The sequence below is a fragment of the Alosa pseudoharengus genome, unplaced genomic scaffold, assembly GCF_046254945.1.
Source record: "Alosa pseudoharengus isolate Yale_2024_CS ecotype anadromous, Long Island Sound unplaced genomic scaffold, YU_APseudo_1.1 YU_APseudo_1.1_scf_18, whole genome shotgun sequence".
Classification (NCBI taxonomy): Eukaryota; Metazoa; Chordata; class Actinopteri; order Clupeiformes; family Clupeidae; genus Alosa; species Alosa pseudoharengus.
Window position 1 is genome coordinate 25,392,276 of NW_027468650.1, and position 14,625 is coordinate 25,406,900.

General features: G+C 43.4%; 1 protein-coding gene across 1 annotated transcript in view; it reads left to right on the forward strand.

The window, feature by feature from the left end:
* The window catches only part of cubn (cubilin (intrinsic factor-cobalamin receptor)), a 58,285-nt gene that overhangs the window by 17,031 nt on the left and 26,629 nt on the right, over positions 1–14,625 (forward strand). The window contains exons 17-28 of the mRNA XM_076290744.1: positions 2,429–2,619; positions 2,845–3,001; positions 4,466–4,641; positions 5,083–5,248; positions 5,668–5,893; positions 6,082–6,212; positions 6,508–6,697; positions 6,927–7,087; positions 7,536–7,717; positions 7,919–8,075; positions 9,618–9,805; positions 12,237–12,396. Coding sequence (XP_076146859.1) covers positions 2,429–2,619; positions 2,845–3,001; positions 4,466–4,641; positions 5,083–5,248; positions 5,668–5,893; positions 6,082–6,212; positions 6,508–6,697; positions 6,927–7,087; positions 7,536–7,717; positions 7,919–8,075; positions 9,618–9,805; positions 12,237–12,396 — 2,085 coding nt within the window. The remainder of the gene's footprint in view (positions 1–2,428; positions 2,620–2,844; positions 3,002–4,465; positions 4,642–5,082; positions 5,249–5,667; positions 5,894–6,081; positions 6,213–6,507; positions 6,698–6,926; positions 7,088–7,535; positions 7,718–7,918; positions 8,076–9,617; positions 9,806–12,236; positions 12,397–14,625) is intronic.

Here is a 14,625-nt window from a genome sequence, read left to right on the forward strand (position 1 = left end):
TAAGGTCACTCTCACTCTCCCTTGCTAAAGAGCTAAATGGTTTAGTCCGCCTGCACGATTCATAAGGTAGTCTATCTTTTGTTTATTTAGTTGAGCATCGCGAGTAGTGGACCGCTAATTGTTGTGCTGCTGGTGCAATGTTTTCTCCAAGAAAGCCAAGTCAGGTTACTAAAAAGAGAGACATCAAAATGAGGGGAAACAACTGCTAATAAACTTCTTTCCAAAGAAAGGTGAGCACAAACGTCAAAACACGAAATCCCATGGTGTTTGCTTGAATATCTCCGCTATCATTAGTGCAAAAACATGTACAATTAAATTATTGATTGCACTTGAAAACAAGACCAGTGTTTTAACCCCGTGGCATGGAAGGATTATGAGCCACTGGGCCCCTGGGCACAGACATAAAAATGATGACTTCTGGCGAGTTTTGTGGAAAGAAATGGACAGATTGAGACTTATGAATGTGTGTATGACTGTACATGTATCAGGGATGGAAAATATTTTTTTCCACCTACCATTGTGGCTGGTGGATTCCAAAGTCTACCAGCCACTAGAGATACAGAACATATGAACATTTGATGAAAAATCATGACCAAAATGATCACGGTTATTGGTATTATTGCAATATGATTAAAATGTGCTGACATTTTTTCTAAAGCTACCATCAATGTTGGACAGAACTCATAATTGGCCTGCCCTTCATGCCCAGTAGCAACAAATCTAAAGGTCAACAGACTATAGTGTCATAAAAGTGGTGTGGCTCCTTTAAGACCCAATCCACTGGTGTGAGTTCTGGAGCCATCCAACTTTATATAACTCTATACTATCCTACATCATCTGATTTTAATATTATGTCTAGGCTATATTTAACATTTAACATTTATTTTCTATTTGGCCTGTTATGAAATTATGCATTGACCAATATAAGCACACTTTTTTAAGACACTTAAATACATGCATGCTTAGCATTTTGTGAAAACAAATCATTATGGCTAAATCGACAAACTCTTAGCCATGAGCTGTATATCCTCTGATTTTAATATTTACACATAAGTAGGCATTTAAGCACAGCTCAGTTTTAAGACACTTAAAGCCCAAAATTGGAGACCATATAGAAATGTGCTACCATTTCAAAACCGGATTACTCTGGAACGGCGTACACCTTTGTGTTCGGTAAGGTCTGCTGTTTATTCTGGTTTACGGTTTGTCATTGTGTGAAACGAAAAGTTTGTGAAATATCCCTCTTATATGAATTGAAATGAGCGCAGAGCTATAGTAGCCTAATATGATTATTTCTTGAAAGTTACATTTCTCGCGAACCGTTTATCGCAGCAAATAGCGGCTATACCTTATAAAAGATGAGAAAAAGTTATTTCATGTGATGTCTGTGAGGCTACTTCGCGAGTAGTTCATAGAGAAGAATGGGCGGCCACACTTTATGTCGGTCTGCCTCATGTCTAAATAGCAGCGTGTTCCGTGAAGGTGTCGCGGACCGGATTAAAGTCAGCGAATCAACAATCAGAGAAAACTGCGCTGATAACGTTGTAGGCTGATATTAGATCTACCTGCTGTTTGTCTACACATATGTATGCCTTAAACTCGTATCCTGTCATTTAGAAACAATGCTGTGGTCTAGTCTAGTCATCAACAAAAAATGAACGGATTGCAAAAAAAAAAGAATGGATTTGGCGTGACATTTCTTGAGTGTGCGTGAGAGCCTGAGATTGGTGCTGAAAGCGTGAGTGTCACGCCAGATGCGTGAGAGTTGGCAACCCTGTTAGTAATCTGATGCATCTCATGATCCAGCTCCATCTCCACCATCACTTTCAGAAAGACTGCATGGCGCCAGCTTGATTCATGTCCTGTTGTAGGCTACATGCTGATCATTATCATAGGCTAGTGGTTTAGGGCGCGATTTCTTTTCTCTCCCTTTCTGTTTTCGTTAGTCTTAACTTTTTTTTTTTTTTACTCAAGTAACAGATGGGATTTTTTATGTAGCGAAGTACAATACTTCACTCAAAATGTAAACAAGTAAAATACCGATTTTATAAACTACTTAAAAAATACAAAATACACAGAAAAAATACTCAATACAGTAACGTGAGTAAATGTATTTCGTTACTTTCTACCTCTGCAAATTTGTATTTGACTGACAAGATTGTATTCATGATGAAGAACATTACACTGAGGTCATCCTCAGGAAACGTAGTTATCTGAAGAGATGTGTCCCACCATTGTCTATGATACATGGTGGGACATTTAAACATCTGCTTGCATACAAAATATGTCTCTCATTGTATTTGTGTGTGTTTTTGGGTACTTAAATGTTCACGTGAGACCATACAAATCAATGGATTTTTAATAAATCAATTATTTGTTAGTAACATCATTGTATTTGTGTGTGTTTGTGTGTGCATGAATATTTCAGCTGACCCGGGATGCGGGGGCATATTCACAGACAGTGAGGGCATCATCATCTCGCCCAACTGGCCCAACGACTATGCCCACAATCGCCAGTGCATTTACATCATCAGGATGCCCCCCAGCGAGACTGTGGCCCTCAACTTCACACACATGAACCTGGAGAGCCACAGCACCTGCACCTTTGACTATGTAGAGGTAGGGTGTGTGTGTGTGTGTGTGTGTGTGTGTGTGTGTGTGTGTGGTTTGAGTTGATTGAATAGCTGGGTAGTGTGTTTCAATATGTCTGTGTATGTGTGTACTAGGCTATTAATCCTTCATTGGTGTTTGCTTGAGAGAGACAGATGGAGGGACTTGTGTAATCTCAGAGGGTACAGATATTTGTTGATACGTTGCTGCTTTACATTCGTGTGTGCCCTCTAGGTCCGTGATGGTACAGGGGAGACAGACCCCCTTATAGGAAAGTACTGTGGCTCCACCCTGCCTGCCCCCATCACCTCCATCACCAACAGCCTTTGGATCCGCTTCAAGTCTGACGCGTCCGTCTCCCTGGCTGGCTTCAGGGCCATGTATGAAGTCGGTGAGCAACTCGAACCCACTTATGGGACCCGTTTCCCAAATATGGATTAAGCCTAGACTAAGACTAGAGGAAATTCAAAGAAAATATCCACTGAAAATAAGATTTTAGTAGATTTTTGCAAAGGATAATTTAGTGCCATAGATACAGTACATTGTTCAATAGTTTTACATTTTTTTACATTGAAGTGAATCACATATGCAAACAATGTAGAAATAGTGCAGCATAAAGAAGTGCATATTTAATGAAATCTCTCTGTAAGATCGATGTCACTTTACTTTTTGCTATGAAATGACTGACAGACTGAATCAACATCTAACTGACTGCATTGCAAAAAACATTGGTTCTTGGTTAAATGTATGTTCAATAGTATTGCAATTCTCTTTCATGTATATCGGATACCACAGTTTCATCAACTATTTGACTGGGAAAATAGTATCTGCAATTACATGTACAGATACCATTTCAGTGAATAAGAAATGTTTATTGCAATAACATCTTGAAAGTACAATAACTATACCCTGATGGGTAGCCTATGTGAGAGTAACCACTTTGCCATTTCCCTTCATATTGAAGTGTTTGGAGTGTGTGAGATTTAGATTATGGATCTGTCTACCACATCCGTTTGGAAAGAGCTGGAAAATCTAGCCAACCCCTCAATTTTTCTCTCTGTCTGCATTTTTTGTGTGTGTTTGCCTGTGTGAGTCTAGTCTATGTTTGTGTGTGTGTGTGTGTGTGTGTGTGTGTGTGTGTGTGTGTGTGTGTGTGTGTGTGTGTGTGTGTGTGTGTGTGTGTGTGTGTGTGTGTGTGTATAAAGCTACCACTCCCAGTGCAAGGTAGATTAACCACCTCTCTTGAATTAATAGAGGCTTTTTCTGCTTGGCCAGCACTTCTGCTCTTCTGCTCTGTTCCTCAGCAACAGAGGACAACCAGAGCTGGTCTGCTTAAAATCCCCCCAACCATTAAATCCCCCTATCCATCTCTCAAGTGGCCCATGCCTCATAGCTCCACACTCCACTCTCTTCTCTCCCTCCTCCCTACACTGCACTCACGGGCTCTCTCTCCCACATTCTGTCCCCACCTCCCCTTATGCCTCCTCTGCCGAGACCTCACCTTTTCTGACACCCATGCTGACACGCCTGGGGTCCTGCATGTGTGATTAACAGGGGCGCAGTTCAGAGCAGCATGCATATACATGAAATCATCCATATTCATCACGCAGCCAAGCAAAAAACAGGGAGAGAAAGAGAGAGAGAGGCCGAGAGAGAGAAAGAATTGAGAGCAACAGAAAAAAAGGAAAAATGAGCGCACAGGCATGACGTGGTAGTGACTAACAAATGTCACCATTGCTAATGCTATTAAAGTGGTGTTTGAATTTAGATAGTAGTTCTATTGTATTGTCTATGTCTGTGTTTCACATGCACTCATAAATGGTAACTTTTTTTTTAATAATGCGTCCTCCCTCAGCCTGTGGTGGCACCCTCTCGGGCACTGGTCAGATCCGCACCCCATTCCACCCTGACGCGTACCCCCACAATAAGGAGTGCGAGTGGGTCATCAACCAGCCTCAGGGCTATGCCGTCACCCTTAGTTTCCTCACATTTGATGTTGAGGGAGACGGCTGTCAGTACGACTTTGTTGAGGTATGACCAATGTAGAAATCCATTCCCATCACTTCATGTGTCCTTGTTATTACTGGTCTTGCAAACAGATGGTTAATGAGGCAAGAGTTATTGCATCACTAATCACTAATAAAAACAACTGCTTACTGTCACTTGATTTCATGTAAAATGAATGATATTGCCCAAACTCATGGGTTGTGTCCTGTGTAACAAAAAGATGCTTTGTTTCCCTTACAAAGTTGAATGAAAGTATATGGAATAAAGAAAGGGAGTGCAAATGGTCTCGTCACATAGCAATTAAATATTAAGTGTTTGTGTTTTTTTTCTTTGGCTGTGCCTGTGTGCAGCGCACTGTGTGGCCATTGCGTCGTAAAATGTGCCATTCAAATAAAAACTTCCTTGCTTACTATCTGCTCAACATTTATAATAATCAATAACATAACAATCCCATTTTACCCACAGGTCAGAGATGGGCCCTCAGCCAGCTCTCCGCTCATTGGCCAATACTGTGGAGACCAGATGCCTCCAATGCTCCAGTCCACTCAGAGGTCAATGTATATCCGCTTCAAAACAGACTCGTCCGTTTCCAACCATGGCTTTACTGCTGCATACACCTCCATTATAGAAGGTACTGAGCTGGGTCCCATCCACATATCTGTACGCACCTCTCACAAGATGCATTTCTCACATACACTGTACAGGTCACTGAAGAAATGTTTTAGGCTTGTACAGTCCCTTTCACATGATGAGTAGGTCACTGTAAGGACACTTACAGTTGTTGTGTGGGATAAAGGATATTTGGGTAACACTTTAATTGAAGTGCTGTGCATAAGACTGGCACTGATATTTCCACTGTCAAAGCCATGACATGACACCTGTCATGACATGAAGTCTTTATAAATGTTTATGACTTTTGTCATTAGTGTTTTTATGACAGGTGTCATGTCATGGTTATGACAGTGGCATGTCAGTGTTATGCACGCCCCTTCAAATAAAGTGTCACCATTATTTGTTGCTCATGCAATTATATACGAATACCTCTGCCAGGTTGTGGAGACACATTAACAGATCCCAGTGGCTCCTTCACCAGTCCTGGTCACCCCACCAGCTATCCACACGGAGCCAATTGCTCCTGGTACATCTCCGTCACCCCCGGCAACCTCGTCCGCCTGTCCTTCTCCTCCTTCAACCTGGAGTACAACACGGACTGCAGATACGACTATGTTGAGGTGTACGACAACGGTACAGCGCAGACCGGGACGTTGCTTGGGAGGTAGGCCGCCGCCATCATGTCAATCAACGTTTGTTGGATGATCAAAATCATCTTCATCATCTTCCTTTTCGATTACTGTGTGGTTCTTATACTCTAAGTTCCAGTTTAGCCATCAGTGGTCATTTCCTCTCTGTCTGCTGTCCTATGCAGAACAGCCAACTCAAGACCTTTTTTGATTCCCCCCTCAGGTACTGTGGCCGGTCCGTACCTCCATCTCTGACAAGCACAGACAACATGTTGACTGTCCTGTTTGTCTCAGACTCAAGCCAGGCGGTAGAAGGCTTCGCTGCCAGCTATGTGTCAATCAACGCCACCACAGGTACCACGACTTCACAGCTGCCCAGTATCAGAGTGCCAGAAGATTTACCCCCATGAATGGAGCTGGCAGATGTTGGTGTCATTTAGCCTTAGCAGTGGAAAAGCCATAGCTTTGCACACAATGTTCCCCTCTTTATTAAAATTCTAATCACTGACGTTATTTTTGTTATAATTTTAACCACTGATGATTTCTGGTAAAATCCAGAATTAACATACCCCCCATATCAGTGTAAGTGGACAACCTTGTAGCCTAGAGTTTTACACTCCTAATCTTCATCCATTGCCTCCCCCTGTAGACTGTAGTGAGGTGTTCACCAGCCCCACAGGGGAGCTGTTCTCCCCCAACTTCCCAAGTAATTACCCCCTGAACCGGGAGTGTGTGTTCAAGATCATCGTGGGGGTCAACATGCAGATCATGCTCAACTTCACAGACTTTCTGCTTGAGGGTTCTACACCAAACTGCCTCTTTGACTATGTGGAGATCAGGTAGGTGATTGAATAATGGATAGTATAGAAGAGTTTTGTAAATAGCTTAGTAATATGCCTACACATACAAATTTGCATTTACTAATAGAAGCATGGACACAATAGTTATTATCTTAATAGGGATCACCATGTAATGCAGATATGTTCTGTATACCATAGCATGTATGATACATGGAATGGAATAAAATAGTCCAGGGGCTTTCACACTAAAATGATCTGCTCTTTGCAGGGATGGAGGGTATGAAACATCCCCTCTGATTGGAAAATACTGTGCAAGCAGCAAGCCACCCTTAATGTTCTCTCACAGCAACCGGCTGTGGATCAAGTTTCGATCTGACTCCTCCCGCACCTTTATGGGGTTCCGTGCTCATTGGGATGGCACACAGACAGGTGTGTGAGTGTGTTCAGTGTGTGTGAGTGTGTACAGTGTGTGTACAGTATGCGTTTGTGGAAGCAGACATTTATATACAGGTCTTTATACATAGGTCTGATGTGGAACATGTGTGTGTGGGTGTTTGTTTGTCAAAGTCAACATATACCACTTTTGTGTACAGGTTTTTATACAAAGGCCTGATGTGAAACCTGTGTGTGTGTGTGTGTGTGTGTGTGTGTGTGTGTGTGTGATGTGAAACCTGTGTGTGTGTGTGTGTGTGTGTGTGTGTGTGTGTGTGTGTGTGTGTGTGTGTGTGTGTGTGTGTGTGTGTGTGTGTGTGTGTGTGTGTGTGTGTGTGTGTGTGTGTGTGTGTGTGTGTGTGTGTGTGTGTGTGTGTGTGTGTGTGAACATGACACTCTCTGTGGTGCCTGATCTCTCTATGTCCATCTCTGCATCCTCTCCCAGGCTGTGGAGGCACTCTGACCACCAGCAGCGGAGGCTTCTCCTCGCCCAACTACCCGCTGCCCTACCACCCCAACGCTGAGTGCTACTGGCTCATCAAGACCAGCGCCGGCAGCCGCCTCACCCTCAATCTCGTGGACTTCCACCTGGAGAGCAGCACCTCCTGCCTTTACGACTACCTGGCAGTGAGTGCAGCTGCACCTGCTTTGGGTCTGGGGTGGAGGATGGCAGTCTAGGGAGCTCTGTAGTCTCTTATTTCTTACCTCTTACTGACTCTTTCTATCTGCATGTGTCTACCCACTTCCTATAAATTCATTCATCCATCCACCCATCCATCCATCCATCCATTCATTCATTCATTCTTTTATCCTTTCTTCCTCCTCCAGGTGTATGATGGAAACAGCACTAATGCTCCTCAGCTGGCTCAGCTGTGTGGGACTCAGCTGCCTGCTCCCGTCAACTCCACCAAGGAGTATCTCTACGTGAAGCTTCGGACAGACAGCAGCGTCAATGCAGGGGGCTTCATCGCCTCATACACCACCAGTAAGCACACACACACACTCTCTCTCTCACACACACACACACACACACACACACACACACACTCACACACATATACACACACACACACACACACACACACACACACACACACACACACACACACACACACACACACACATTGTTGAGTTGAAAGACACACTGTGACAGCATGTGAGCATGCATTGTAATGGCCCAGACACCAGCGGCCATTCTCCCACAGCTTGTGATGTTTTCTTCTCATTCAGATTAAAAGCTCTTTATTTAAACGCCTGATTTATTGTTGGCCACATTACTGCAGAACAATGGTCGCTCATGCACTGTTGGGTCTATTCAAAGGATTTTGGCGAGAAATACACATGAGTGAAAACACATAAAGCTGTGTACAGGGCATTTACGCATGAGCTTTGTCACACATTTTAGATGTAAAATTTAAAAGATGGAAATCATAGGTAAGCAACATTTCAACAGTGTATTTAGTATTGGGTACCATTTCTTATACTCCTTTCATGCCTTCACTAACTCTGCACCCACCTTCCTGGTGAATAGGAGCCTGTTATTTACGATGACAGGGTGAACCCAGCTGACAGTGTAGTGCCTGTGAGATAGATTGGTTTCATTAAACCGAGGCAGAGCATTGCATCACGTCATGAATGCTGCATCCTGCTGCTCCACTGGCTCCTCTTGGTCGCTGAGGTGTTGAGGGTCGACTAATACATCTCTTTAGCCTATAGACTCTTTGATGAGATGGTGTGGTGAGTGCATGAGAGAGAGACAGAAGGGCTGGGAGAAAAGCAGTGTAAGAGGACAAAGGTAGAGCCCCCAATGTACTGTAGTGGCCTTGGGAGCGGCCCTAACACATAGGTTTCTCAACATACAAATGAAGTACAAATGAGTTCAGTCATTCTATCAAAGATAGCAGAAAGTTTCCCCTGAACAGAATGCTCCATGCTTCACCTCTGTAGTGCACCGTGGCTTCCCAGAGGCTCAGGCAAAGCTGTGTGGCCCTGGCCTGTTTGGTGTCGAAGCTGGCAGTGAGGCGAACCCCTCTTTAAAATTACAAACAGTAGGCAGTGTGCAGCCTTTGTGCTCCTTAGAGCCCTCTCAAATGGAACTTTCTGGAAGTAGTGGCTCCGAGGCTACAAGGTCAGTCCGGGAATGTCCGTCTTCCTTTGTTCCCCAGAGGTGCTTTTGCCAACTTGGCTCCAGCTTCATACTCCACTGGCATTTGCTGTTCTCAAATCAAAGCACTTAAGGGGGGTTTGCGGAAGGGTCAATACCACTTAGCAAACAAACACACTGCACTGGCCCAAAGAAGGTACTTAGTGTATGTGTGTGTTTTTGGGACATTTTAAAAACTGTGAAAGTCAATAGATAAACTAAGCAGCTAAAACGTTAAAATATAAGTTTTGGAGAATATTGTTGCATTAATTAAGATACTTCATGAATCTCTTTTGAAGTATTTTTACAGTGGGGAAAATAATATTCTTCCTGCAATTTTTTGGTTGGACAATAACTATCTGTTTGATTTTTCTTTCTTCATAGGATGCCAGGGTGTTGTCGTAGCCAACCGAAGCCAGGGCTACATAGAGTCTATGAACTACCCCAACAATTACGATCACAACTCCTTCTGCAACTGGACCGTCCAGACCACCATGGGCAACACCATCAACTACACCTTCATGGCCTTCGACCTGGAGCCCACCACTACCTGTCTGTATGATTATGTGAAGGTGAGATTCAACCCTCAACTGTGAACATGAGCTAGTGTTACAGACCAAGCTCCCAAATTCCACCCACCCACCCCAAGATTTTAAGTTAGATTCTACAATTTAGTTTCAAAGTTTATGGAGGGGAAAAGTAAAACTCAGCAGCAGCATTCTTTATTGAAAACAAAGTCCTGAAGGATAAAGAGTAACTTTCTCGCGGACCATTTGTGGGCCCTCACCGGGGCCTTTGTGAGGCCTGTATTGTGATGAGGGACTGAATCATTCCCCAAGGCTTTTATAGACTTTTCTCTCTTTTATACCGTCGGGATTCCAGAGCAGAGCTCTTGTCTTAGGCCACTGCTCTAATGAAAGGCCCTGAGACGCTCACATCGCCACTGTTCTTTTTGTGCACTCATGGAATTACAGTTTATCCCCTCTTTGGAAGGCTCTTTTAGTTCCCCCCCACCGCACAGACAAACTCAGTCCACAATAGTGCCTGAGAGTTGTTCCTTGTCTTGCCAGTCTCCATGGTTACTCCAACACAAGTGACATCATAGGGCCCCTGTATGAGGGTAACTGAAGACCACGGTTTTGGAAACATGTGCAGACTTCCTTTCTCTCTCTATTTGTGTGCGTATATGTCCGTGCTCTGTGTGTGTGTGTGTGTGTGTGTGTCTGTGTGTACTAGAGTACACTGAAAGCTTTTGGCTATAGCTGTAGCCTCTCTACCCCACACGCTTTCCCGCCCCTGTGATGATGTCATGCAGTGTGTTGCAACAGGATGACTATCTGTGCTTGGAATGTGTTCTCTAGTTACTTGCATCAGTCATACTAAACAACTGTAGCAAAATAAACCCTCTGCACGTCTTGCACTGCTTTATCAACAAGATATGCTAAAGCTTCTTCCTATTTGGTCACAAGAAGTCATTTCATTATGTTCCTTATCTGCTTTAGCTTTTCTTCTGGACTTCATCAGCATGTGAGGGCCATTTCACATTCACTGTCAGACAAATGAAATATCAAATAGAGTAGAGGGTTTACGCCCCATATATATAGAAGCGATGTGCAGTGACCTTATGTAGCTTTCCCCTTCCTATCTTGTGATAAATATGATGTTCTCTGTTCATGGCAGCCATCAAGTCTCTCATTTGGCTGCATTAATCAAAGGGATTAATAACCCCACTGATAGGAGAGCATCTGCCTCAGTAGCCAGCCCCCACTGTACTGCCCTGCATCTTAATGGGGGTTTGGGACATTGGGAGCTCTGAGCTCTGCAAAGCTTTTTCCTAATATAGCTCATTTTACCTCAGAGGCGAAAGAGAGATGGTAATCATTTTGTGTTCATATCCTCTCACTTAATTCTCTGCTCCCTCTTCTATTAAATCTGCCCTCTGGGGGGCTTTAAAGTATTTAAATTGCACAGAGAAATGTTGCGGTTATGGCAAAACAGTCATGCTTTGTATTTAATATTGTAAAATGAAGCATGAATTAAAAAGATAAGAACAGGTTGTTTATGTTTATGCACCGTTGCCCTCACTCAGAGGTTTTGTTTCCCATAGTGTCATGCCTGATATTCGTGCTGTCACTTGTCTGGAGTGGAAAGAAGTGTGTCATGGCTGTAAAGAGTCTGTGCACTCTCTTCTGGAGAACATGACTTCACAGCTCAGACATACTCTGTACTGTGGAAAGATAGCCATCTCTTATCAGGCACACTTTGTTGTACAGGGCTGACAACTGTCAGCGGATGTGAAATGGAGTTGATGGAATTGTCACCTCTTTTGTGTGCCTGTCTTCCCCTGCAACTACTGTATCCACACAAGAATGAATGCACACTCTGTCTTACCTTCTCTGTCTATTCAACTCTCTCTCTTCCTCTCTGTCTTCATCTCTCTCTCTCTCCCTCTGTCACACACTCTCTCTCACACACACACACACACACATACACACACACAGAATGAGATATTGTCTCCATTTCATCTGTCTCGTGTGAGTGTCAGAGGTAAAAGAGCATCTCTCCCCTCTCCACTCCTCACACTGACCTCTGTTATGTAAGATCCCCGTAGAAAACCCAGATGAAGAGGCTCATTGTTATCATCTCTACACCATGGACACAGTTATGCCATTTTAATTAATCTTAAAATAAGCTACAGTAGTTATTGTTTATCTGGCCTGAGATGTAACCAAACATATTTTGTTTAGTTTGATCTTGGTCATTTTGAAAGTCATTTTGAAAATGATTACATCTTTCAGTCTTACCTTAGCTCATATCCTCTTTCAACACAAGAATTTATCAGTAGGATGAATTCAGGAAGCATGTAACTCTGTCATTGCCATTGTCATTTACATCTCACAATCGTGTTTGTGGCTGGTTTCAAACTTAACCCTTTAATACACATGACTTCTTCTCAAGGTAAACTTGATGTAGCTCTGACCTGCCTCCTCTCTGTCTCTGCAGCTTTACAATGGGCCCAATGCCACGTTTCCTCTGATTGGCACCTACTGCGGTAACACCCCGCCTCCTGCCAGTATGACCACTGGCACAAGCCTGCACGTGGTGTTCCGGTCCGACTCCTCTGTGTCCTACACGGGCTTCCGGATGCTCTGGTACCAGAATGGTAAGACCCTCATAACCTCTATACCAGGATCCAGCTTTCATCGTTGATATAGAGGTTTATAGAATGGCCCACATACTTTACTACTGTACACCTAGTCATCATCTTGTTTCCGTTGAAGGGCTGTTCCTTTTTTTTATAACACCATTTGTTTGTTTTTTTTTGCCCTTTTGAAACATTCCAATGCAGCCTCAATGTTCCAGACATGCAAACCTTTTCCATAACATTCAGAGGGTTTTCCCTTTTTAAAGCAACACCAAAGATCTTTCCCTCTGTCGCACGCATGCTATTTGTTTATCCAGCACCGGCTTTGCAAATAACGATGTCCATAGACAAGGTAGAATATGTTGCACAATTTATGAAAGTATGATGTATTGCGACATCAGATGCAAGTCAAATTTGTAGTTTCTTATGTCTCATTCCATCGAACTACAGATCCGCTACCCGATCTGGCAAACTTACATAGTGCGGTTATAGCTGATAAAGGGCTGTGAAGCGAATGCAGAAGTGCCGTTCACCCTGTTACAAGTTGATGAACCACTGAAACGATTTTGGAAACATTATTTTAAGGTACAAATAACTCTTTGGTGTTGCTTTAATGTTACCCAATCACTGATTGCTAAAGAGAGGCGCGGTCCACACTGCCAATGGCAATGCACCTTCTGTGCTGGAACAGATGGTGGCAGAGGCTGAGGTCAAGGACTAGCATTCCGTCTTAGGATGATGATGTCATACGATATGTGGGGATATGGCCACTAATGTCCCAGAGGAGGCAGAGAAAGCAGTGACCAGTTACGTCATACAGGAAAACCAGCAGTCACACAAACATAGGCCACTACATCTGCCTTCTTCTCCTCTTTCTCTCTCTCTCTCTCTGTCTCTCTTTCTCTCTCTCACACACACACTCATCAAGTTTCATACTCTCTGTCTATAACGCACACCTAAAATCACATGGCCTCCAGTAGTCATTCACTGCCAGCTGGTCCCTGTTCAGGATGTATTTTTTTGTGGCGTTTGGACTTTCTTTGAAACCCTAATTTGGAGGAAATGTATGACCTATGAGGAGGTGGGCTCTTTCCCTCCCAGATCATGTTTTCCAGAAATGGACAGTGGAAAATCTGAAACCAAAGGCTCCATCAGAAGAAAATTAACTCCTCACTGAAGCTAGAGTGCTGTAGAGTGCTGTGTTTAACTGATATTGTAGTCTAAGTTTACAAAACTCACAGACCTGTAACAGCTATTGTTGATTTGTCCATTTTATGATATACAGATTAATCACTATGAAACAATGCATTATGAATCAGTGGACAGATTGAAAGTGTTACTTGTGCACGATGCAGGTGCGGGGCTTTTTTGTTTCCCTTTCTGCCCCGTAGATATGTGTGGAATATGGTGTAGACTTGTGTTTAGGAACATTAGTGTGAACATTAGTGTGTTTATTTGAGCACTGAGGATTGGCATTGAGTAAAGGTCTCCAAACACTGAGTCACAGTGCTTCATGTGGGTGTGGTGGCTGTTGTTTGTACTTAAGGCTTGTTGTAGAGTACTGCTAGCCGGCCCGATATGACCACTGAGATGTGTGAGAGTAATGTCTTGAGGATAATATGCAAGAAACTTAATTTATAATGAACAGTGGTCATCCTGACTAACAGAAGGGTTCTGTCTAGTGTGTGTGTGTGTGTGTGTCTGTGTGTGTGTGTGTGTCTTTGTATCTAAAGTTTGTAAATGTACGAGAGACACATCTTCCCCTGAATAGGTTTGTGATTTGTTGTTGGTGGAGTATGATAGCACATTTCACACTATCCTTCCACTGTCCCAAACCGTGAAGAGTAGCATTGGAAAGGTTGCAAAAAGGAGAAAATGTTTTCCGTAGACTCACGGGAGAGCCGTGAGGAGGGTATTCATGCCACCACGGTTTGTTTTGCTCCTAGTGGAATGTGACAAGAACTCACTGTCAGAGATGGTGCTGACTGGAAAAAACAACAACAATTTCAGTTTTCTGAGTGGTGTCAAGTTTGACAGGTTTTGTGCTCCTAAGAATTCCTTCTGAGGAGAGCTGAGTTGATATTGCTTGTCATTGTGCATCTGACTGCAGTAAGGAGGAATACAGTAGCCCTCCCTAGATCATTGTAAAACAAGCTGCCCAGACTGCTCCCTGGGGTGTGGTGTGTGTGTGTGTGTGTGTGTGCGTGTGCGTGTGCGTGTGCGTGTGCGTGTGTGGATGTTTTCCCA